The following is a 27,733-nucleotide window of genomic DNA, read 5'->3' on the forward strand; positions in this document are numbered from 1 at the left end:
CGCTGTGGTTCCTTAAATACACAAAGACCCAGCAAACATACTTTTGGGCATTTATTCTCAAGAAATGAAAACTCAGGCGAACATAAAAATCTGTACACTAGTACTCACAGTAATTAATTTATTTATAATACTCAAAATTAATTTATTTATAATACTAAAAAAATAGAAACAACCCAGATGTACTTCAGTGAGTAAAAGGTTCAACAAATTATGGTGTGTCCACACCAGGGAATACCACTCAGTAATAAAAAGAAATGAACTACTGATACACACCAAAACATGGATGAATCTCCAAGGAATTTTGCTGAGTATAAAGAGACAATCCTAAAAGGTCACATACTGAATGATTCCATCTATATAACATTTTTGAAATGACAAAATTATAGAGACAGGAGACTATTGGTTGCCAGGGATTAAAGTCAGGGTGGGTGGGTGAGTGATAGTGAGGTGATGTGGTTATAAAGGGGGAACATGAGGGATTCTTGTGATGATTAAGGGGTTCTGTATCATGACTTGTGGTGAATACATGAACTCACACATGATAAAATTGCATAGAACTAAATACACATACACACATGCACACACACAAACTACAAGTAAAGCTGGGGAAACTGAGTAACATTGGCAAGTTGTATCAATATCATATAGCCTAGTTGTGACATTCTATTATAATTCTGCAAGATATTAACATTAGGAGAAACTGGGTAACTGGTATATAGATATCTCCATATTATTTCTTCCAACTGCCTGTGAATCTACAATTAAATCAAAATTAAAAGTTTAACTTAAAAAAAACCTTCAAATTGGAAACCTGCACTGAATATTCTTCAGGTTAATATGTTAGAAAAATAAGCTAATAAAATATATATTAAAAACTCATAAAAACCTGTGAAATCTTATTTTGAGCAGCTATATCACAAAATAAGACTTATGTACCTTTATTTTGACATTGATGACAGCAAACATGCAAAGAATCAGTAAACTTCAGTTTTGATCACCTTACAGAAATCCAGTTATGTAAGTCCTCTTTAAAATCAAAAAGCCACCTCTGGCTGGGCGCGGTGGCTTATGCCTGTAATCCCAGCACTTTGGGAGGCCGAGGCGGGAAGATCACAAGGTCACGAGTTCAAGACCAGGATGGCCAACACAGTGAAACCCCGTCACTACTAAAATTACATTAGCCAGGAGTGGTGGCATGCGCCTGTAATCCCAGCCACAGGGGAGGCTGAGGCAGGAGAACTGCTTGAACTCTAGAGATGGAAGTTGCACTGAGCTAAGATGGTACCACTGCACTCCAGCCTGGGCAACAAAGCAAGACTCCATCTTAAAAGATAGTAATAATAATAATAAAGCCACTTCTTTATTCTTCATCAGAGACTGAAATCAGGACATCATACTACTAAAATGTGGACATGACTATCTCATGAGAAACAGCAGTGACAGCTCACATGTGTACAGAATTTTCTCAGTTTTTATAAACTTAATCTCACTGTATCAATAGTAACTTTGTGAGGTAGGCAAAGCAGACTTGTCTGTGCTTTTTTAAGCCACAAAAATGACTTCAAAAGAAAACTAAAAAATGTTCAAGAAACATTAATACTACTTTTTCAAGTCAATTTTCCTATGGCTTTTTAAGATTTCAAATCATCAGGGAAGCTGAAAAAGTAATACAATGAAGATTTATATACGCTTCACCTAGGTTCTCATATTAACATTTTGAGTTAATATTGTACGTGTACAATACACACACGTACAATACACACACACATACACACACACACACGCGACACACAAATACTTGTTTTTTCCTGAGGCACTTGCAAGTAACTGTTAAACATTGCAACCCTTCATCCTAAATGAAGACATCACCTGAACAAGGGCATTCTCCTACCTAAACCACAATAATATTATCATGCCTAAGACTACAAATAGTAATTCAAACTACCATCTATCAAAATTTCTTCAACCATCTTTAAAATGTCTTCCTAAAAAAAAAAAAAAAGCTAATTACTCCCAAATTATTTTGTTTAAAGTGTCATTGTTTCATAATTATTTGACCAAAGGAGCTAATTTTTACCTATAGCACTGGTTGTCAGTCAATTGGTACTTTGGTTGGATTCTTTAAATATTGGCTTCTATATTAATAACATAGTCATTTGTTTTGCATATTTGTCTCTAAATATTACAGAATATAAGAAGTTCTTTGGAACATTGTACATATTTTACAAGAAAAAAAGAAAAAGAAGGGAAGGAAGACAAACAGGATTATACTTGACCTTTTAAAAAAAGGTGCCCTAAAAACACATACACACGGCCAGGTGCAGTGGCTCATGACTGTAATCCTAGTACTTTGAGAGACCAAGATGGGTAGATCACCTGAGGTCAGGAGTTCGAGACCAGTCTGGCCAACATGGTGAAACTTCATCTCTACTAAAAATACAAAGTTAGCCAGGCATGGTGGTGGGCACCTGTAATCCCAGCTACTCCAGAGGCTGAGGCAGGAGAATCACTTGAATCCAGGAGGCGGAGGGTTCAGTGAGGCGAGGTTGCACCATTGCATTCCAGCGTGAGCAACAAAAGTAAAACTCCATCTCGAAAAAAACAAAAACAAAAACAAAAAACAAAAAACAAAACCACATACACACATTTACAGGAAATACATTGAAAATTTTCCTAACAAATACAATTACAGAATTCCTAATCACAAATTCAAATGAAGCCTGCTACTTGATTTTAAGTGGTTTAAATGACTAGAAATCTTGCTACTTAAAACAAACAAATAAAGATACTCTGAGCTTACCCAATTTGAAACTAAAAATCAACTCAGAAGTGTGGTAAAATACCAGAAAATCACCAATGTCATTATGCCTCAGATAGACTATTTGAGAAGCACGCCACATAAGCTGCCCCCTGTTGATGCTAATGAATGGACTGGGTTTTACCACATTCATAAAATGTTAAGAATAACATTGTTTAATACACTTCATTCTTCTCTCATGAATGTGTGGTTTTCACAGGCTCAAAAGTCATAGTTATTTTCAAATATCGGATAGGTTTTAAAAAGTGAGATTATAATGAGGGGAAGCAACTTCACAACGATAAAAATCATCCTAAATTATGTTATGAGCATTATAATAATTATGGATTTATTTATTCACCTAATCCACCAAATGCAGCTTAGGCCCTATTCAGACTAATTAGTCAATATACTGTGCAACTCAACCTTCAGTGTCATATGATTTAATTTCCCTTTGCTTCTTGCAACATTATAATTATGTGCTTTGAGTTTACTGTAACTAATATTAGTGGTTTTCCCCATATGCTCACGAACTAAAGGAACAGACAAAAAGCTTTTTGATCACCTAATAAGTACCCTTAGGAGAAAAAAAACTTGCTAATATGGAAACAAGAATTTTTGTTTTTTTTTTTATGTGTGTGTTGTTTTTGTTTTTTTTTTGCATGAGATGAAACAAATTCCTTGTATGATTTTAATTACATCCTAATACTTCATAAACATCTTTTAACATAAAACTCAATAAAGGACCAATTGTGAATAGTTCAGCAGCTCCCAATGATGGGATGGCACCAACCTTGATAATCAAGTCCATGGTCCCCCAAACTGGCCACTTTTTAAAATCAAATAAATCAGTAGCAAAACAATAGCTCTTTTTAACGTAACGCGAGATTGTTTACAGAGTTTGGGAGTTTGGTTTTTTGTTTTGCCTTTGTTAGTACTATGCTTATTATTTGCTTTCCAACCAAAAAATATTACCAAATTATTTCCAGTTATCAAAATTTAGTAGCTATTTTAAATGGCTTTTTGGTTTGGTTCCCCAAAGGCCTGGGTGAAGAACACATCTGTGGTAGATACAATCATCTCTGCTACTTAAAAAGCTCCAAATGTACAAAATGTATGAAACTTCCAGGTTCTAGAAGGCTTTTTTGCAAACAGGAAACCTCAGCCACAGGGAGAAAACCAACTTCTATTTTGAGAGCCCAAAATCCAAGAAGTTATTCTCTTGCTGCCAGCTACCCATTTCCACTGATTCCAGTAAGTCCACCTTATTAGTCTGCTGCTGATCAATACTGTTAGTAATTTAATGCAGTAATAAATTTTTTTCTTTTTCCTATTTGTAAGAAGAAAGGAAGAAGAGAAAAACAAATGAACTTCCCACACACACTGACTCAGTATCATCCCAAGATAAAAATACATCCACCATGTCAAAGAAGGTAACTTCTGGGTTCTTTGGAAATTGTGATGGTTGTTTCTCAGAATCAACATGTACTGAAAAAATCAAATTTAGTGTTAACTCAATATAACATACAGATGAACTATTTATTTTCAAATGACAGTTGTCCAGGTCAATAAATGTCATTTTTTTTTTTTTTTTTGAGACAGTGTCTTGCTCTGTTGCCCAGGCTAGAATGTAGCGGCATCATCTTGGCTCACTGCAACCTCTGCTTCCTAGGTTCAAGCTGTTCTCCTGCCTCAGCCTCCCGAGTAGCAGGGACTATAGGCACCTGACACCACGCCTGGCTAATTTTTGTATTTTTAGTAGAGACAGGGTTTTCCCATGTTGGCCAGGCTGGTCTCGAACTCCTGACCTCAAATGATCTGCCTCCTTTGGTTTCTAAATGTGATTTTTAATCATCCATTGTATCCAAAGGAAAAAAGTCTCAAATGTCTATTACCTTCAATAATGCCACTGAGTATTATCTCTCTAATCACTCTTCCTATTCTTCAACCTCCTGACATTCCAGTACAAGCTTTCTGCGTCTTGTTTTAAATGAATTATTTCTTAAGCCTCAATTTAAAAAGGGTGGGGGGGCACTCTGAGAGGTATTTCAGAGCTCACCATAACAACACCCCAGAAAAGGGCAAGCAAAAGGCATTCAGTTCTACCATGAGCTTCCTAATGAACATTCTTGAAGGCTCTTATAAAACCACATTCATTTTCTAAGTGACTGATATCCTTATAGAAATCTCCCATCTTTTCTTTTCCCTTTTATTCCCAATCCACCTACTCACTTAAATGTATTCTATACATTTTATAAAACTTCTATACACTTAAAAATGTTCTGGAATTATACATATGTATCTTATGTCACAAGGGAAGAAAAATGATTTATTTTGCAACTTTGGGACCTTCTGTAAGATGTACTCTAGTTAAACAAAAAAGAAGATAAAATGCAAGGTATACATTTGTGTACTAACTTGTACACATTTTAGAAGTAAAGTTGATGGATGTCAGTCACCTATTGACAAGATGATTTGGAGTCTAAACCATCTAACTTGTCCCCTTCTTCATCATTTCTGATCCTCTCTCTCTCCCAGCTGCTCAGCAGAGTTCTTTTCTTACCCTGCCACTACACAACCTTCAGCTGACTTGTACCCTCCTAATGCCTAACCCCAAAAGCTTTTTCTGCGTATTTATTTACATCTCTAAATACATTGCAATCCTTTCATTTATGAAAAAAATAACCCTTCTATCTCTGGCTTCCAAATCACAAGTGTCCTTTTCTCTTCCCTCATTCTTTGTCTCTTTTCTATCCCCTTCAAATGATACTCTTTTTCTAGCAATGGGGTTAAAAATAATCGTCAGAATCTCTGCTCTCCTAGAGTTTATGCCCTGCTTAAGGGAGACAGACAATAATAACAAGTAAATACAGACTAAATCAAGAAGGGTTAAATAGAAATATAAACCAGAGTAGGAGGGCAGGAAAAGGAGTAAAATTTTAGGTAGGGTGGACAGGAAAAGCTTCTTTGAGAAAATGACATGTGAGCAGATCTGGCCTCTCAGCTGAATCCCGCATATGGAAGTACCATAAATCATGGAAGACAACCCCAAAGTCTCAACTCCCCTCTCAAGGTCTAGACCCACATACGGCAACTGACTATCATGTCTACAAATACCTCTATGCCAACATGGTCAAAACCAATGCCATTCTCTCTACATGTCCAATGTTTCAAATATGACATTCCTATAATGTCTTATTGGCATGTAATTCCATGTCCTTCAGAATCTAAACTCCAGCTATTCCAATGCCTCTTTCCCCACACCTGTCACATTCTATCAGCTATAAAGCCCCAGAGATTCTCTTTGAGAATCTTTAGTACATGACCCTCCTTTCTATCCAATCTAGTTCTGTTTCTCTAATTGCCACTGCCTACAAATTAGTACCTCATCTCCAAGGTCTCCTTCCTCCAATCCATCCACATCTTAGAATAAAACTGTATTTACTGAGTATAGGTCCGTTCCAAGATGGCCAAACAGGAACAGCTCTGGTCTGCAGCTCCCAGCGTGATCTATGCAAAGACGGGTGATTTCTGCATTTCCAACTGAGGAACCTGGTTCATCTCATTGGGACTACTCAGAAAGTGGGTGCAGACCACAGGAGGGAGAGCCAAAGCAGGGTGGGGCATCGCCTCACCCAGGAAGCACAAGGGGTCAGAGGATTTCCCTTTCCTAGCCAAGGGAAGCCATGACAGATGCCATCCCCATCAAGCTACCAATGACTTTCTTCACAGAATTGGAAAAAACTACTTTAAAGTTCATATGGAACCAAAAAAGAGCCTACATTGCCAAGACAATCCTAAGCAAAAAGAACAAAGCTGGAGGCATCATACTACCTGACTTCAAACTATACTACAGTAACCAAAACAGCATGGTACTGGTGCCAAAACAGATATACCGACCAATGGAACAGAACAGGGGACTCAGAAATAACACCATGCATCTACAACCATCTGATCTTTGAAAAACCTGACAAAAACAAGAAATGGGGAAAGGATTCCCTATTTAATAAATGGTGCTGGGAAAACTGGCTAGCCTTATGTAGAAAGCTGAAACTGGATCCCCACTTTACACCTTATACAAAAATTAATTTGAGATGGATTAAAGACTTAAATGTTAGACCTAAAACCATAAAAACCCTAGAAGAAAACCTAGGCAATACCATTCAGGACACAGGCATGGGCAAAGACTTCACGACTAAAACACCAAAAGCAATGGCAACAAAAGCCAAAATTGACAAATGGGATCTAATCAAACTAAAGAGCTTCTGCACAGCAAAAGAAACTACCATCAGAGTGAACAGGCAACCTACAGAATGGGAGAAAATTTTTGCAATCTATCCATCTGACAAAGGGCTAATATCCAGAATCTACAAAGAACTTAAACAAATTTACAAGAAAAAAACAAACAACCCCATCAAAAAGGGGGCAAAGGATATGAACAGACACTTTTCAAAAGAAGACATTTATGCAGCCAATAGACACATGAAAAAATGCTCATCATCACTGCTCATCAGAGAAATGCAAATCAAAACCACAATGAGATACCATCTCACACCAGTTAGAACGGCGATCATTAAAAAGTCAGGAAACAACAGTTGTTGGAGAAGACGTGGAGAAATAGGAACGCTTTTACACTGTTGGTGGGAGTGTAAATTAGTTCAACCATTGTGGAAGACAGTGTGGTGATTCCTCAAGGATCTAGAACTAGAAAGACCATTTGACCCAGCAATCCCATTACTGGGTATATAAACCAAAGGATTATAGAAACATGCTACGATAAAGACACATGCACATGTATGTTTACTGTGGCACTATTCACAATAGCAAAGATTTGGAACCAACCCAAACGTCCATCAATGATAGACTGGATTAAGAAAATGTGGCACATATACACCATGGAATACTATGCAGCCATAAAAAAGGATGAGTTCATGTCCTTTGTAGCGACATGGATGAAGCTGGAAACCATCATTCTCAGCAAACTATCGCAATGACAAAAAACCAAACACCACATGTTCTCACTCATAGGTGGGAATTGAACAATGAGAACACATGGACACAGGAAGGGGAACATCACACATTGGGGCCTGTAGTGGGGTGGGGGGGAGGGGGGAGGGATAGCATTAGGAGAAACACCTCATGTAAATGACGAGTTAATGGGTGCAGCAAACCAACATGGCACATGTATACATATGTAACAAACCTGCACATTGTGCACATGTACCATAGAACTTAAAGTATAATAATAATAACATATCTTAAAAAACTCTATTGCCAAAAGCCTTATGTGGCTGTCCACTATATTAAGAACAATTGCTTGTTTGTTTGTTTTTCCACTTGTAATTATACCATTCTCTTGACTATATTCTGTCTACCTGTTAAATTAGATAACTTGCTGATCATAAAACAAATCCCAAGATTTTCCCTCCTGAAGACACTTCATTCATGACTCTTTCCTTAGTCTACCAGATATGACACCTTTCTCTGCTTCTTTTGAACGCTTCAGCCCTTTCCTACTTCACCACATTAAGAGTTTAACTATGGGCCAGGCGTGGTGGCTCATGACTGTAATCCCAGCACTTTGGGAGGTAAAAGCAGGAGGATTACTGGAGCCCAGGAGTTCAAGATCAGCCTGGGCAACATAGTAAGACCCTGTCTCCATAGAAAAATTAAAAATTTAGCTGGATGTGGTGGTAAGTGCCTGTAATCCTAGCTACTTAGGAGGCTGAGGCACAAGGACGGCTAGAGCCCAGGGGGGTTGTAAGTTACAGGGAGCTATGATCGTGCTACTGCACTCCAGCCTGCATGACAGAGGGAGAACCAGTCTTGAAAAGAAATAAAAATAAAAAAGGAGTTTAACTGTTAAGGTTTTGATATTTTTATTTCAATAGTTTTGGGGTTTGGGATGGTTTTGGGTTTCAATGGTTTCGAGTTACATGAATACATTCTTTAAGTGGTTATTTCTGATATTTTAGTGAACCTGTCACCTGAGCGGTATATACTGTGCCCAATATGTAGTCTTTTATCCCTCACTCCCCTCCCAACCTTCTCCTATGAGTCCTCAAAGTCCATTATATCACTCCTATGCCTTTGTGTCCTCACAGCTTAACTCCCACTTATAAGTGAGAACTTATGATATTTGGTTTTCTATTCTTGAGTGACTTCACTTAGAATAATGGCCTCCAGCCCCATCCAAGTTTCTGTAAAAGACATTATTTCATTCCTTTTTATGGTTGAATAGTATTCCATGGTGTGTATATACCATATTTTCTTTATCCACTCGTTAAGTCAATGGGTACTAAGGCTGGTTCCATATGTTTGCAATTATAAATTGTGCTCCTATAAACTTGTATGTGCATGTGTCTTTTTCTTATAATGACTTCCTTTGGGTAGCTACTCAGTAGTGGGACTGCTGGAGCAAATGGTAGATCTATTTTTAGATCTTTAAGGAATCTTCATACTGTTTTCCATAATGATTGCACAAATTTACATTTCCACCAGCAGTGTAAAAGTGTTCTCTTTACATTACATCCATGCCAACATTTATTGTTTTTTGACTTTTAAATTATGGTCATTCTTGTAGGCATAAGGTGGTATCTCATTGTGGTTTTAATTTGCATTTCCCTAATGATTAGTGATATTGAGCATTTTTTTCATGTTTGTTGGCAGTATATCTTCTTTGGAGAAATGTCTATTCATGTTCTTGGTCTACTTTTTGATAGGATTATTTTTTTCTTGATTTGTTTGAAAAAGAATATATGTAACACATAATTTGTCAAACACATAAATAGAACAAACATCCATTAATCCACTAAACAACTTGGAAAAGCAAACCCTACCAACATTGTTGAGACTTCCCAAATCCTCCCTTCCAGAGAAAACTACTACCCTGAATTACTTCTTAATAACTTTTCTCTCCTTTATAGTTTTAATATATATGTATGTATAATTAATGTGTGATTTTGCTAAGGTATCTTAATGGTGGCATACTGACTGCATTCCTTTGCAAACTGCATTTTCTAACTTAAGTATCATGATTTTAAGGTTCATTCATGCTGATGGGTACAGCTGCAAGGCATCTGTTTTTACTGCCATATGGTATTCTGTTGGTGGACATTACAGTTCTTTCCATCATTTAAAATAAGTGCTACAGATATTCTTGTGCATGTCATCTGGTACATACATAGAAATACAGGACCAGAGTTTCTGGGTTGTGGGCAGGCACATGTTCCACTTTTCATGAAAATTGAAATGAATGAATATTTTTCCAAAATGATTGTCCCTATTTAAAAACATCAATATTTAAAACAAACTTATTTCATATTTTCTATCTAGTAATTCTAATATCTAAAGTCTTTGGTAGGCCGGGCATGGTGGCTCATGCCTGTAATCCCAGCACTTTGGAAGGCCGAGGCTGGGGGATCACCTGAGGTCAGGAGTTTGAGACCAGCCTGGCCAACATGGTGAAACCCCATCTCTACCAAAAATATAAAAAATTAGCTGGGCATGGTGGCGGATGCTTGTAATCCCAGCTACTTGTGAGGCTGAGGCAGGAGAATCACTTGAACCCTGGAGGCGGAGATTGCAGTGTGCAGAGATCATGCCATTGCACTCCAGCCTGGGTGACAGAGCAAGACTCCATCTCAAAAAAACAAAACAAAACAAAAAAAACCATATTGACTAACACAGTGAAACCCTGTCTCTACTAAAAATACAAAAAATTAGCTGGGCATGGTGGCAGACACTTGTAATCCCAGCTACTTGGGAGGCTGAGGGAGGAGAATCACTTGAATCTGGGAGGTGGAGACTGCAGTGTGCCAAGATCACGCCACTGTACTCCAGCCTGGACAACAAGAGTGAAATTCCGTCTCGAATAAATAAATAAACAAACAAATAAACAAATAAAGTCTTTGGTAGTCTGGTTAAAGTTTCTGTTGACCTACATGCTCTCTCTCATGGTAACTCTCTTTTACGTGTTTTACTTTATTTTATCCTTCTATTTTGGATTCATATATGAGATTTCTTTGAGATCTGAGCTGACAGTGTATTCCTTCAGAAAGGATCTTCACTTATTTCTCCCAAACTCCTGGGAGTTTCATACATCTAGGACTACCTTACACAAAAATTTTCATCCATTCATTTGAAAGTGTGATTTTTGCCTTTTTTAATATTTTGTCTAGCATTTTTAGATTATTTGTAGTCAGAAGATTCCAGGATCTCCATTTCACAAAATTGCCCAGAATGCAAGTTCCTATATTTCCTGAACTTTAGTACAGTGCTTATTCACCTTATATTTTATTTACTGTGCATTTGTTTTTTTCTCTTCCCCTGGAATGCAAGTTTTTTTGATAGCAAGGCTGTTTTATTTATCTGTGAATCTCTCATAGTAACCAGCAAAGTATCTTGTATATGCATAGCTGTCAATGAATAATTGTTAAATAAAAAGATAAATAAAATTCTGAAAATATAAAGCCTAGAACCCAAGAATTAGTGGCAAATAATGCCCAAAGAGGGATGCTTAATTTATATTTTCCTTATTTTGCAGTTTGGACATGTGAATATAACCAGCTAAATATCACAGCATTTATAACAGTGAAGGAGAAACATCTTTGATTTTTCTAACAGACAAAAAAGAATACATTTTCTTAGGAGTCCCTCAAGCTCCAGATAGCTACAAAGAAAAAAGATTTTAGTGTTTGAAAAAGAAAAATATGCTTATCGAATATGAGGCAGAGTCTTATAAAAACACAATGCCCTGGAAAAGAGAACATTATATTTTTTAAATATTCAAATCATTAAGAAATTCATGAAATGATGATCCCAGAGGCTAAATGTGTAATTACAGTGTACTTTTGTTCTTCCTATGAGAGCTAATGTTCACATAAAATATCAATTGAATATAACTTCTCTATTTGGCAGAAAAGCATAAAAGGGGACTCCATTTCAATTGTCGACAGCACTCTAAATCGTAATACTATATTCCACATGGAATTTTCCAACAACAGTCACAAAGATTGTAGGTTTATAAGACTAGTAGCTTAGTTCAGAAATTCAAAGAAAAAAAAGAAGTCATTTTCACAGATAACATTTTATCAATCATTATATTTAGTAATAAACAGAAACCAGCTAAAAAAAAATGTACCGTGATATTAGTCGTTAAGTACTGAGCAGGAATCTATAATGCTGCCCCACAGTCCACATACCACACATGCGGCCAAGGTTTGCATCAAAAAGAATAATTCACAAAACCAAGTTGGTTTAAAAATAACCATGAAGAGGAAAAGTCACATCTGAATCACTGAAAGAGGTTTTATATGTGTATATGCGTGTAATCTTTTAAAAAGAACAACTAAAAAGGAAACTACTTATTTCTTCCCCCACTTAACTAAGCATTCAGTCTATAATCAGCTGGTTAGCATGAAGTATTATTAAGGCACTATTTTTACAGTACCCATTTTTATGAGTTTTGTATGTTACATGAAGAGTGGTTTTTAAAGAAATGTGCAGACTGGTTATTCTCTTTTATGCTTCCAATATTAAGTCAAACCAAAGCCCTGATCTTGGCATAAGGTAATGCAAGTGGAAACAAAAACATTTCAATCTCTGAAATGCCTTTCAATTTTCCTCCATTCGGTCTATCACATTAAAGTCTTGTTTATCAAAAATAGATTTTAACAAACCCTACACTTAAGATGGTGGCGGAGTTTTTTTCAAATTGCAGTAAGAGAAAAAAATCTTTATTTTAGTGAGTTACTGGCTACTTTAGGAAAAATACATAAAGACAAATTATTAGACCCATAAGTAATAATGGTTGAGTCTAGTTATAATGATTTAAAATTCAGAGTCTGGAACCGCAATTACTTTTGCACCAACCTAATAGGTGTCCACTCAAGGAAAATCATTATACAAAAAACTGCACTCATATGTTTACCACAGCACTATTCACAATAGCAAAGATATGGAATCAACTGAAGTGTCCATCAACAGATGACTAAAGAAAATATGATACACACACACACACACACACACACACACACACACACACACTAATACTATTCAGCCACAAAAAAGAATGAAATCATGTCTTCTGAAGCAACATGGATGGAGCTGGAGGCCATTATCTTAACTGAAATAACTCACAAACAGGAAGTCAAATACCAAATGCTCTCACTTATAGATGGGAGCTAAATAATGTGTACACATGGACATAGAGTCTACAATAGTAGACAGTGGAGACTCAAAAGGGTGGGAGAGTCAGGGAATGAGGGATGAGAAATTACGTAATGGGTACGATGTACATTATTCAGGTGATGGTTACACTGAAAGCCCAGACTTCACCACTACACAATACATCCATGTAGCAAAACTGCACTTGAACCCCTTAAATTTTTACCCAAAAAAAGTGAACTTAGGTTAATTGTAAATGTATATTCCAAACTCTAGAGCAACCACTAAAAAAATATAACTGATATGCTAAAAAAGAGAGAGGAAATGAAATCATATAAAATGTTTAGTTAAAAGAATATAGAGAAGTAAGCATTTATATGCAGTAAAATGATACAGACAAAAATTACAGACAAATCTCTTTCAGTAGAGGAATGAATAAATTATGGAACCATGAAATATTTGGCTATAAAACTATATATACTGATATATTAAGAGCATTAAGCTATGTTAAGTGGAAAGCATATTGCAAAACAATACATTAAAAATCTCTTCTATATAATTTTTAAAATGATGGAAGAAAGAAAGAAAAGGGAGGATGGCAGGAAAGGAGTGAGGGAAAGCCATAAATATACATACCTATCTGTTAGCAGTGGTTCTTTCTGGCAGGAGAAATGAGACTCAGAATGAATGAAAAGGGGTTATTGAACTTAATTATCATATACAATTTTTCTATATATGCATTGTAATGAGAATCGCTAGATATTTTATACAAATATTTTTTTAAAAAGAAAAAACAAAGGAAGCAAAAAGGGAAGAATATTATGGTTCCCACAAAACCAAGAAAGTGGTTGCTAGCTTACCTCCATCATTGGCTGAAAGGATTTCAACCAAATCATTTCAAATAGAAACTTGAGATCCACCATTAATAGTTTTAATTTATAATTTCATTTAATGGCTAATTTGATTTACAACTTTTTTTTTTTTTTTTTGAGACAGAGTTTTTGCTCTATTGCCCAGGCTGGAGTGCAGTGGCACAATATTGGCTCACTGCAATCTCCGCCTCCCATGTTCAAGCGATTCTCCTACCTCAGCCTCCCAAGTTCAAGAGATTCTCCTGCCTTAGCCTCCCAAGTAGCTGGGATTACAGGCGCTGGCCACCACACCCAGCTAATATTTGTATTTTTAGTAGAGACAAGGTTTCACCATGTTGGCCAGGTTGATCTCGAACTCCCTGACCTCACGTGATCAACCCACCTCAGCCTCCCGAAGTGCTAGGATTACAGGCCACGGCATTCAGCCTACAACTATTCTTCATACAAGTAGTTTAGTTTGGCTTGTGAACTAAACCAAGGATCAAATACAATTTTGGAGCTGGAAGGAATTTTAGGAATCATCCGTATTTGCCCCCTCCTTTTACATATGAGGAAATTAAGAATAAAGAGATTTGTCCTAAAACAGACAACTAATTACACCACCAGTGTGTTAAAAGAGAAAAAAACTCAACCTCCTTGCTTCTAGTCTAGTCCTCTGGTAAATTCAATTTATTTCCTTCCATTTACCTTGTAAATATCATCTGTGCTTCCTAAGTAGTTCCTGAAAGTTTTCCTTTTTCAATCCCATTTCCAAATTATCTGCCTGAAAAGAATTTCACATTTATGTGCTGAATCCAGAAGATACGACGTAGAGCTTAGCATGGCAAAAGCATTTAGAAACTGCCTCTTATCTAACATTTTTGCTTTTATTCTTAACAAAACTGCTGAAGCAATTTGTTTAACCAATGAGACGGACACAAAGTTGAGAGTGGAAACAACTGTCTTGACTCCTAGAACATTGTTCTTCTGTATTTCATACCATCTTACATTTTTTATTTTTTAAATAAAAGGCAGTGTTTTCTTGCACAACAAACACCCACTGGTTAACAAGATGACTTTGGGAAGTCACTGAACTCTTGCAAACTAAGTTTCAGCTATTAAAGGAACAGGGTCAATTAGGTGAGCTCAGACATTTCTTGCTCCTTTCCACGAGTCTGGAATTTCTAAGATGGGGCTCAATATGTATTAGGTAATGGATCCCAGTGGCAAGATGAAATACTGCAGGTCAACTCCGTTAACAGTTTTATAGAGTTATACAAAGCAACAGAAAAGAGCAGAGTTCAGCAACTCCTTAGCATAAACCCAAACTTGGAAAGTAGAACTAGCTAATCTGTAGTTTTAGACTCAGTAAAGTACTTGGGATCATTCTCAACAACCATAAAGTTACCATGTGCCATAATTACACATCTATCACAGGGTTTCTAGAAAGTCAATGTTTTTATTTTTTAATTTTTAATTTTTGTGGGTACATAGTATGTATATATATTTATGAGGTACCTGAGATGTTTTGATACAGGAATGCAATGTGAAATAATCACACCATCAACTATAGGGTATCCATCTCTCAAGCATTTGTCCTTTGTGTTTCAGATGATCCAATTACACTCTTTTAGTTATTTTAAAATGTATAATTAAATTATTATTGGCCATAGTCACCCTGTTGTGCCATCAAATAGTAGGTCTTATTCATTCTTTCTTGTTATCTTTTTGTACCTGTTAAGCATCCCCACCTCCCGCCAAGTCCTCCACTACCTTCCATGAGTTCCATTGTTTTGATTTTTAGATCCTACAAATAAGTGAGAACATGTGATGTTTGTCTTTCTGTGCCTGGCTTATTTCACTTAACATAATGATCTCCCCCAGTTCCATCCATGTTGTTGCAAATGACAAGATCTCATTCTTTTTTATGTCTGCATAGTACTCCATTGTGTATATGTGCCACGTTTTCTTTATTCATTCATCTGCTGGACACTTAGGTTGCTTCCAAATATTGGCTATTGTGAACGCTGCTGCAACAAACATGGGAGTGCAAATATCTCTTCAATATACTGCTTCCCTTCTTTTGGGGATATACATAACAGTGGGATTGCTGGATCACATGGTAACTCTATTTTTAGTTTTTTGAGGAACCTCCAAACTGTTCTCCATAGTGGTTGTACTAATTTACATTCCCACCAACAGTGTACCAGCATTCTCTTTTCTCTGCATCTTCACCAGAGTTTGTTATTGCCTGTCTTTTGGATATCAGCCATTTTAACTGGGGTGAGATAACATCTCATTGTAGTTTTGATTTGCATTTCTCTGATGAGCAATAATGTGAGCACTTTTTCATATGCCTGTTTGCAATTAACATCTCATTATAGTTTTGATTTGCATTTCTCTGATAAGCAATAATGTTGAGCACTTTTTCATATGCCTGTTTGCAATTTTTATGTCTTCATTTGAGAAATGTCTGTTCAAATCTTTTGCCCATTTTTTGATCAGATTATTAGATTTTTTCGTAGAGGGTTGTTTGGGCTCCTTATATATTCTGGTTATTAATCCCTTGTCAGATAGATAGTTTGCAAATATCTTCTCCCATTCTTTGGGTTGTCCCTTCACTTTGTTGTTTCCTTTGCTATGGAGAAGCTTTTTAACTTGATATAATCTCTTCTGTCCATTTTTGCTTTGGTTGCCTGCGCTTGCAGGGTATTAGTCAAGAAATTTTGCCCAGACCAATGTGCTAGAGATTTTCCCCAATGTTTTCTTGTGGTAGTGTCATAGATTGGGGTCTTAGATTTAAGTCTTTAGTCCGTTTTGATTTGACTTTTGTATATGGTGAGAGACAGGAGTCTAGTTTCATTCTTCTGCATATGGATATCCAGTTTTCCCAGCACCATTTGTTGAAGAGAGTTTTCCAGAGCGTATGTTCTTGACAACTTTGTGGAACATGAGTTCATTGTAGGTGTGTGGATTTGTTTCTGGGTTCTATACTCTGTTCCATTGGTCTATGTGTCTGTTTTTATGCCAGTCCCATGCCATTTTGGTTACTATAATATAATCTGAAGTTATATAATGTGATTCCTCCATTTTTGTTCTTTTTGCTTAGGATAGCCTTTGGCTATTCTGGGTCTTTTGCGAGTCCACATAAATTTTAGGGTTGTTTTTTCTATTTCAGAAGAATGTCATTTGTATTTTTATAGGGATTGCATTGAATCTTTAGACTGCTTTGGGTAGTATGGACATTTTAACAATATTGATTCTTCCAATCCATAAACATGAAGTATTTTTCCATTTTTTTGGTGTCCTCTTCAATTTCGTTTCATCAGTGTTTTATAGTTTTAGTTATAGAGATCTTTCTATGTAGTGAACTTTTGATGAGCATCTAGTTTTCTACTCTTACTATTCCTTCTCATTAACATTCTGAGAATGCATCTAATAACTCATAACAATTACGTAAATCACATATGCTATTAAGCCAATGAATTTGGTTTTCTTTTAAAACAGCATTCAACAACAGTAATTGTTAAAACAAAATAACAATAAAACCTAAGTCTGATTCTAACACCTTTGAGGAAATAGTACATGAATATAATCAACCTTTTTCTGAAAAATCACTAGAGATAGACCTTAAATGCCTATTTATGACTCATTTCTCAACTCACATTTTGCCACTGATCAATTCTTATTAACACATTAATATATGGTTATGTATTTATTCTACTATATAAGAGCCTTGTCAGTGTCTTACAGCTTGGGCATTAGCTTAGTTATATGGAAGATTTCATGTGGTACTATCTATCATGGTGAAATTTCTTTTCACAATCAGTATTAACTGTGGGTCTTTGCTAGACCCTAGAGGTAGGTCTAGAAATACAAATGGAGTACTTGACTCATAGTGCTTATAGCAGTGAAATAATCTATATTCATAAGATGTAATCTTCTTAATGTTATACTTACTGATAAACTTGTTTTGCATAGTCTCCAACAGGGCTTGGTGAGCATCTTCAGCTTGTAAAGCATGTGAACATTCTCTAGCCAGTATGGTGCGCACAAGATGCTCTCCACATCCTAGAAATCCAAAGAAACCAACAGTTGAGGAAAAGCAGCACCAAACACCCTGCTTATTTCAACGGCATTAGAACACCCTTATGCATCATTTAAGAGAACAGTTAGCTGGGAAAATAATTCCGTGAGGGATGAAATGACTTCCATGAGCAATCTGGTAATTTTAGTAAAGAGATTCAGCAGAAACTAAACACAAAGTTTACCAATCAAAAGCAAACCAATACAAATTAATATGATACATAGTTCTCTGTTTAACTAATATGTGTTGACTGGTGTTAGGCACTAACAAAAAAATCCCCCTAAAAAATATTATGTGTAATTGTTAAACCACACTGGTACTTTTCAATATACACTCACTGCCACAAATACCATCAGTTCATAAAAGTGTGAATTTTTCAGGACATAGGCATAGGCAAAGACTTCATGTCTAAAACACCAAAAGCAATGGCAACAAAAGCCAAAATTGACAAATGGGATCTAATTAAACTAAAGAGCTTCTGCACAGCAAAAGAAACTACCATCAGAGTGAACAGGCAACCTACAGAATGGGAGAAAATTTTTGCAATTTACTCATCTGACAAAGGGCTAATATCCAGAATCTACAATGAACTCAAACAAATTTACAAGAAAAAAACAAACAACCCCATCAAAAAGTGGGCAAAGGGTATGCAAGGACACTTTTCAAAAGAAGACATTTATGCAGCCAACAAACATGAAAAAAATGCTTATCATCACTGCTCATCAGAGAAATGCAAATCAAAACCACAATGAGATACCATCTCACACCAGTTAGAAATGCAATCATTAAAAAGTCAGGAAACAACAGGTGCTGGAGAGGATGTGGAGAAATAGGAACACTTGTACACTGTTGGTGGGAGTGTAAATTAGTTCAACCATTATGGAAGATAGTCTGGTGATTCCTCAAGGATCTAGAACTGAAAATACCATTTGACCGAGCAATCCCATTACTAGGTATATATTCCAAGGATTATAAATCATTCCACTATAAAGACATATGCACCCATATGTTTCTTGCAGCACTCTTCACAATAGCAAAGACTTGGAACCAACCCAAATGTCCATCAATGACAGACTGGATAAAGAAAATGTGGCACATAGGCCGGGCACAGTGGCTCACGCCTGTAATCACAACACTTTGGGAGGCCGAGGTGGGTGGACCCACCTGAGGTCAGGAGTTTGAGACCAGCCTGGCCAACATGGTGAAACCCCATCTCTACTGAAAAATACAAAAATTAGCCAGGCATAGTGGCAGGCGCCTTAATCCCAGCTACTTGGGAGGGAGAGGCAAGAGAAATCATTTGAACCTGGTAGGCGGAGTTTGCAGTGAGCTGAGATCGAGCCCTTGCACTCAAGCCTGGGGAACAAGAACAAGATTTCTCAAAAAAAAAAAAAAAAAAAGAAAGAAAGAAAGAAAGAAAGAAAATGTGGCACATATACACCATGGAATACTATGCAGCCATAAAAACGGATGAGTTCGTGTCCTTTGCAGGGACGTGGATGAAGCTGGAAACCATCATTCTCAGCAAACTAACACAGGAACAGAAAACTAAGCACTGCATATTCTCACTCATAAGTGGGAGTTGAACAATGAGAACACATGGACACAGGGAGGGGAACATCACACACCAGGGCCTGTCAGGAGGTGGGGGGCAAAGGGAGGGATAGCATTAGGAGAAATACCTAATGTAGGTGACGGGTTGATAGGTGGAGCAAACCACCATGGCACATGTATACCTATGTAACAAAACTGCACGTTCTGCACATGTACCCCAAAACTTAAAGTATAATAAAAAATAATAGAATAAAAAGAACAGGAGCCATTAGGACCTTCAAGGAAAAAAACGCCCTCTTCAACCAGAAACAAATGTGCTGAATAGGTAAAACACTGCCTTTGACTATTACATTAGTCATAGTAGATTAGAAATATGTCATATTATAAATAGTCAATTAGAAATAAGATTACATTCCTCTCCAGTGTTGGAAATGGATGTTTTAAGAAAATTATTCAGCAAGACTGGAAAATGAGAGGAAAGAAAAAGAATCAATAGAAGAATGGGAATTCTGAAGTAGTTGTTCACCTATTCAGTAAAAAAATAAATAATGGCCTTCTAAAAGAGAAAAAAAAAAGGATGCATTTTTTTTTAGAAATTGCCAGATATTTGCCAGAAATGGCTTCCCTGTATTTTTGGTAAAGTGTAAATGCAAACATCCTTCAGGATCTAAATATCTCTTTGTGAATGAATACCTACACTTCAAGGAAGATCTAGATACATAATTCAATGTGTAACTTTGTGGCATTCCCTATTCAGTAAATTTTTGCAATATTCTTTTTATAATTGGGAAAAAGATGACAATAAAGCTAACAGAAAGAAACCACGTTGGACACTTAATATGCACAACCATTGTGCTTAGCTCATGAAACGCCATAAAGTTTAATTCCCTTTGTGTACACAGTTGATGTTGAACAGTGAAATGTTACACTTTAGGACAATAATAACTGCTAGGAAATTGGCATATTATAAACTAAATGAATGTTCAGAAGGTTATATACACATGCCTGAAGTCAAAAAGCTAAACCACATGAAGTTAACATTACATCAAAAATACACAATGTATGTCAGAAAGACTTTGCTCTGCTGTTATACAGGAATATACATACAGAGCTTTCCAATGATTGATCTTTTTACCAAGAAACTTTTAAAATTATGACTTACATTCTCTGACATTGATCATCTTTAACAAAGAGCCATGACACCAAAGCTTACTCTCTTGTAGGTTCCAATCAAAGAAAGTTTGACTTCTGTGCTTTTACCTACAAAATTCCAAGGTTTCTTAGAATATGCTGCCATAGAGCTGAAGTGTGATTCAAAGGCAAACAGTTCCAGTCTTTATTCACCAATATTAGAAATAAGACTTTCACTATACCCTCTTTTTGTCCTTACTTTTCCAAGTAAGAGTATGTGTATGTTCTCACATCTTAGCATAAAACATGGATTATAAAAGACCTGACAAGATGCCTAGAAGTAAAAAATACCAAGTTCTAAAAAAAGAAAAATTTTAGCATCAATAAGTATGACAAATGAATGGATTAAAACACATAATAAATTCATAACTTATGTTTTTAAAAGCACTGATCACCTTTGGAGGATGCTATGAAACCAACTCACTATTCTGAAAACTGATAAAAGAAAACAAGCAAGCATGTTTCTGTCCTTCCAATAGGAACTACATACCAGAGTAACCAAACCATTTATGAAGGAATATTTTCTCTATAGAAGTATCCCAGATAATAAATGAAAAAGAAATTAATAGAAATGGAATATAACCATTTGTAACCCACAATGTAATAACTGATAGAGGCAATCATCAGTGGCTGCTAATACCACAGAAAGATACCAGACACTATGTATCTCTTGACAAAATCATACCTACGTAGTCTTGTCCACTGCCCAAAAAAAACTGTACTTGAATCTGATTAGGCCTCTAAATTCAGTTATCAATTTCCAGAAATAAAGAACATCTGCAAAAAGACCTACAGTTGCATCATACTTAATGATGAAACACTGAATTGTTTCTCCCTAGGATCAGAAACAGGGCAATGATATCTGCGTTCATCACTTCTCTTCAACAATGTACTGGAGATTTCAGCCATTGTAATAAGGCAAGGGGAAAAAAGGCATAAAGAACAGAAAGGAAGAAGTAAAACTGTCTCTATTCACAGAAGATATAATTTTCTATGTAGAAAATCCCAAAGGATCTACAAAACAACTATTAGAGGTATCTCTCCATATTCTTCCTGTCTGGTTAGTCTAGGACAAAGGCTGGCAGAAGATACCTGCCTGGTACTTACTAGTCCTCAAAATATGGACCTGACCTTCATTTCTTTCCCCATTCATTCATTTGCCAAGTTGTTATTGAGTCCCTACTCTGTGGTAGGCCCAGAGTACACAGCAGTTGGCAGGGGTGCTACTACATATTGTCAGACCTCCCCAAAAGTGTCAGGCCCCTGCTTGATGACTCAGTATTCACTTAACCGTCATTCTGGCCAGTCCAGATGTCAATGCCCTGATTGTGTATTCTACACACCAACCTCAAGGATTCAGCAGGAATCTTGGACATTCCCACGGCCCTAGGAGTGCCAGTCTCTATGGCCAGGTCATCTCACATTAATCCTAACCCTTACTCCAGCCCCAGCTCACTCTTTCCCAGTATGTTTCCTGTTGCTGAGAATTCAGCATGTCCCATGCTCAAAGATAATACATGTCTTCTACTTGTGGGTATCCCTAAACTTTCAAAACCCACACTGAAGATGAACTCCCAATAAAAAATTCCAACCCCCAACTTCAACACACATATACATACAACCAAAAGGAAGAATGAGCAGTAGCAAAAAACAAAAAAATTATTTCAAGAAGTGAAAATAATTGGACAGCAGTTGAAAACAAATTTGTAAAAGACCAAATAGTAAATATTTTAGGCTTTGAATGCTACACGTAATTTCTTTCTATCAAATCTTCTTAATTTTTTTTGCAACAAGTCTTAAAAACTAAAAAATCATTCTTAACTTATGAGCTATACAAAAACAGGCCAGGAACCAGATTTGGCCCACAGGTCATTGTTTGCCTATCCCTGAAATACAGCAAACTGTAGTACAATAAGAAAAAGAAACGGAGCCTGGAATGATAAAGAGAAAGAAAATGAGGAGTTAAGGGTCCCAAAGTGTAAAATGATAATGTCCAATGCATTAATAGGCATTTTGAAAGAGAGGAAAGAAAGAAGAAAGCACTAATATTTGTATAAGGAATAAGAATTTTCTAGAATTTAGGTTATTAAACTGAAGATCCACATAGAGTTCCAAAAAAGAGGAATAAAAATAGAAATCCATCCTTAATTGTATCAGTTTGAAGCTCTGGACCAAAGACAACAAGAAAATATTAAAAACTAACCAAAAAGAAAAGGAAAAAAATTAACCTACAAAAAAATTCAAAAATGTTTAAATTAAACTGATAACTAAATATCTCCAAGCAACAAAAAAAGCCACAAGACTAATATCTTAAAGATGCTATGGCAAAAAAACAAGCAAACAGAAAAAAACACTGCCAACCTGGAATCAGTTAAACTACCATTCTAGAGTGAGGGTGAATACAGACCGTTTCAGACATATAACGACAAATTCATTCCTCAGAGATTTTAACTCCCAGCTCACTTTTACTCTGCCCAACACTACTCCTTAAATTCTTGCTGAATTTAATATTTATCTAGATGATTCTCCCAATATCTTGGCTTTTGGTATTCTGATATCCTCTCCTCCAGTTATGCACACTACCTGATAAACTCACACCCATCTTCAGCAGCAACGTGAACTCCTCAGTCATATCAATTGGAATCATCTCACTCCTATCTTTCCAGCTCCCTCCCTTGGGCACTCCAACTCCAACATTCCCTCCATCTCACCAAAAACTGCCATCCATTAATTCTGCTGCCTTTTAACTATTCCTCACCTCACTCAGGTCCTCACCCCTATTCTTAACTAACTAAAATTCCATGCTTCATCAACTTACATCCATCCCCTTACTCCCAAAAACCTCCCTGCTTCTCTCATTTCATCAAACATGTCTGGCAAAAGCCCACCCTGGAGTAACAGTCAGAATAGCTATACTGGGCTGCAAAAACAACGCCCAAATCTCAGTGACTTAAAATATAATTCTCACTAATGTTATAGGTCATACCTGGATCACCTGAAAATCTGCTTCATACACTCACTCAAACCTAGGTGAAAGGAACAAACCTAGGCAGATGGAGACTCCATCACCTGTAAATGCACTACCTGAATCACATACTTCCCCTCCACAAGAACGAGGCCACCCTGCTGTTCCAGAAGGCTGTTTTACCACCTTAGCCTGGAAGTGACAAATATCATTACCATTCCAGTCCCTGGCCAGAAAGAGCTACACGTTCTTAGGCAACTACAAGGGGCCTGTGAAATATAGGGGAATATATGGATCTTCAGAGAGCATTAAGTTGAATGTCTCTGCCATATCTGACTAAATCCAACTTTCCATGCCTGCACTTGCATAGCTAAGCCTGAGGCACAGCAGCATGACTGAGGGGTGACATGCATGAGCATCAAGGCCCATCCATGGCCACTGAGTGGGATAAATTTAAAAAAAAAAAAAAAGAAAAGAAAAGAAAAAAGAAAGAAAACACCATCTGCTGAGGACGGCAGGAGGGAAAGGACAGACCTGAAAACCAAAGGGTACTGCTAGGTAGCCTGACTAGACCCAGTCTCTTCCCAGGCATCTGTTACATGTGGTTTTTTAATTTAAGTTTAAATTTAAAAACTTGCCACTTTAGCAACTGCAATTCAGTTCTCTTTTTTAAGGCTACATCCATTCCTACCATAAATAATATAAAATTACCATTTAGCCATTTTTAAAGTATGCAATTCAGTGGCATTAAGTACATTCACACTGTTGTACAACCATCAGCACGATCTAGCTCCAGAACTTTTTCATATTCCCAAATGGATACTCTATGTATGTATATACCATATGTTCTTTATTCATTCATCTGTCAATGAATATATGGGACCAAATGCATTCTTAACCTATATACATGGCTCTTTGCTGGTGATTGAAAATGGCTCAGAAAACTTTACACTGAAAGAAGACGACTTCTAGCTACTTTTTCCAATTCAAATATGCAACTCTGTGTTGATTCAAACATAATTTCTGATAAGCTCATATACATATATTTATCAGATGCCATTAGCAGCGATACACGAAAAAGATCATTTGATCTGAGAATATTTATTTTAACTGACTTTTTTAGGGGGGAAACCCAGGATATATTTAATTGCTTCCAACTACAGAATTTCTTTTTAGTTTATTTGAATAAAAAAAAGAATACTTTGATTAAATACTTTATATTGTCTGAAAAATAGAGTCCTGCATATTTTAAAACCACCTTTTATCCATCTAAAGAATGACCACTTCCCTCAATCATGTGACACCACTTCAGTGAAGCCACCTTTAAATCATCTGTTTTTGGATTTGTCTGGAATCCAGAAAAAGTTAGCAAAACCCCAAGGAAACTAGAAGAGTTAATTAATAAAGTATCTTTATTTTCCTGTCATCTAAATCCTTCCAACAATGCCATTATTTCTCTACTGGATACATTAGCTTACATTACAAAATGCTTCTGTATCTTTACCCATAGGAGAAATCTGATATTTCTGTGTCAAGAAGCAGGGTCTTTTTTAAGAAGAGGACAGCTTGTACATTTTATTTACTCTATTCATTCATTCTCATTTTCTCTCCTCCTTCCCTCCCTCACCCCTCCCACCCTCTTACACACACACCCCTACCTTAAGGCCTACAGGGTAAGGGTTAATATCTGTTCTGCAGTGAGACTCATGTTTGAATCCAGCAGGGTGACTTTGGGTTATTTAGGGCTCAGTTTCCATAGCTGTAAAATGGGGACTGGGATACCAACTACCGTTGTTTTGAGGACAGAATGAGAAAAATCACATAAAGCATTTAGCATGGAGTTGACCATAGAGTAAGCACTTAAAATACTACTATGAGGAAAATAACCATCTTAAGAAAAATTTTCTACTACTTTCCTGCCTCTCATCCTATTCTCTGTATGTCCCTTCTATTAAAGTGATTCCCAGCTAGCTTGACAATCATCACTGAGAGAACCTAAAATAGAATTTAAAAGTTTGTCCTTTGCCTTGTAATTCTAAATGAAGGCTACTGCTTCAAATCAAGCTAAGCCTTCACACAGGGTAAAAATGACCACCTAGGTAAACCTGCCGTTATCAAAACAAAACAAATAGTATGATAAAGATTTCTCTTAGTCTGGCAGGAAACATTTTAACTGTGATTATCTAGAGACTGTGGATCATGCTTGACTTTTCTTATTTATTCCTTTTATTTTCCCCAGAATCTAAAATAAATACCTATTTTTCTTCTCCAACAGGTTTATTGCCCGACTTAAGATCACACTCCTGCATTCACAATACTTTCTCTTAAGGCAAGTTAGTAAAGGGGAAAGCAAAGTTTCCCATGATGGGATTTGGCCCCATTCACTTCACTTCCCTGTATCTTGAGTACACGAGTTGATCAGAGTGAACATGAACAGATGCCATGGGTGTTTTATGTTGCCTGACCTTCATCACACATTTATAATTTTTTTTAACTTCAGCTCCAGTGATAGATGCAGCCTTCAAAACAAGATAATTAAATATAGGGATTGTGACAGCCCAACAAAATCATATTGTCAAATTAAGTTTTAGTTCCAAAAGGTAAAAGTAACAAACTAAAAAGCTTTTGCAATAAGAATAGAGAAACATCAAAATTTACCAACTCTTGGCTAACATGTAAGATATATCTTCATTGCATCTCTAGATTATTTTCAATCTTTTTTGTCTTCATCTAATGTAGCAGTAGCAGCAGTGGTGGGATAAGCCCCATTATTACAAAATGAAAATTAAAAGACCTTTATGTGTCCAGTTATTAATGTAGTGTTCTAATGGTTGAGGACAATAATATAATTGCTCCACAGGACCTCAAAATAAGATTAGGATTTTAAAATATAACTCATAATATCACAGATCTTTCTTATCTGTGCAGACTTTTTGTCTTCTAAACCACTCTCACCTCAATTCTAATACAAAGAGCCCCAGAAGGGAAAAAGTGAAGTTGCATTCACAGGAGAGACACAACCCACATTCCTAGGCAGCCTCCTACAAAAGCACAGGCTCGACAGCAACAAAAGCTCACATTCAGTACCCCTGGCACACCACACGTCTCCAAGGATTACTGATGATTTTGAAGTATTTATGTCATCTTATAAATGCTGCCATTCACTCTCACTGTGGCTAGCGGACATCTGAAAAATCTTTCAACACATCCCCTCTTAGAAGTCCACAGGGACAGATAAGTAATAAGAAAGGGCCTTTCCAAATTTAAAAGGAAACATTTGGTACTTCAGTTTCCAGTATTGCAACATCTCTTTTTCAACAAAGGAATTTATTACACAGTACGTCACCTTTTCCCTGTCAAAGGATTTGCTGCCAATTTTGGAGTTGGGTTACTTCTGGTTTTCAAGCCTGTCTTGCAAAATTAAAGAGAGAGCTACCTTAAAAGTGATAGGCCACACATGATTTCAGTCTTCACAGTGTCCCTATGGTTATCAAACCTGGAACCTATTATATACAAGGGGAAAACATAAGGAGCTTCATAAAGAGATGGAATAAGTGGTGAAGATGTCTAATCCAGTCACATCTTAAGGTTATAGCTCACCAACACATATTTAGTGTTTCCCAAATATTCAGAGTTCTCTGTAATCCACAACTTGTCTCATACTTTGGATACTTATTGTAATGTATCAAAAACAACTCAGGCTTTTCAATTTTTTCTGTGATAAATAATAACCAGAAGAAAAACCAATTTTATAATTATCTCCTAGAGCTATCATCTCTTACAAAGTAGGGTGTGATTGATATATGCATTAGCATTTCATAATTATTTTTAATATAGAGAAATATCACAGTTATGATTAAACACAGATCTCTAGAGCACGGTGCTAGACATATAGTACATATACTAAGTGCTTTATACATATATTAGTTTTTATCACTATTGCCAATTTTATTGAGGATATAACCAAATCACACACTCATACGAAAAATCCCAACTGTCTAAATAAGTAGCTCCATAAATAGGAAAGGTTCCAGTTTTATGAATGCAAATACTTTCATAGATTAAAACCTTTTTGAAAAAAACTCAAACCAAAAAAACAAACAAAAAGAACTTCAACAAAC

The 27,733-nt window shown here is 36.4% G+C and overlaps 1 protein-coding gene across 3 annotated transcripts in view; it reads right to left on the reverse strand.

Moving 5' to 3' along the window:
* TASP1 (taspase 1) overlaps positions 1-27,733 on the reverse strand; it is a 312,488-nt gene that overhangs the window by 121,670 nt on the left and 163,085 nt on the right. For all 3 annotated transcript variants that reach the window (XR_008496145.2, XM_054467672.2, XM_054467673.2), the window contains exon 11: positions 17,776-17,886. Coding sequence is in view for 2 of the 3 variants with exons in the window: in XM_054467672.2 (XP_054323647.1) it covers positions 17,776-17,886 (111 nt within the window). In the remaining variant the exon portion in view is untranslated. The remainder of the gene's footprint in view (positions 1-17,775; positions 17,887-27,733) is intronic.

The sequence above is a fragment of the Pongo pygmaeus genome, chromosome 21 (genome assembly GCF_028885625.2).
Source record: "Pongo pygmaeus isolate AG05252 chromosome 21, NHGRI_mPonPyg2-v2.0_pri, whole genome shotgun sequence".
Classification (NCBI taxonomy): domain Eukaryota; kingdom Metazoa; phylum Chordata; class Mammalia; order Primates; family Hominidae; genus Pongo; species Pongo pygmaeus.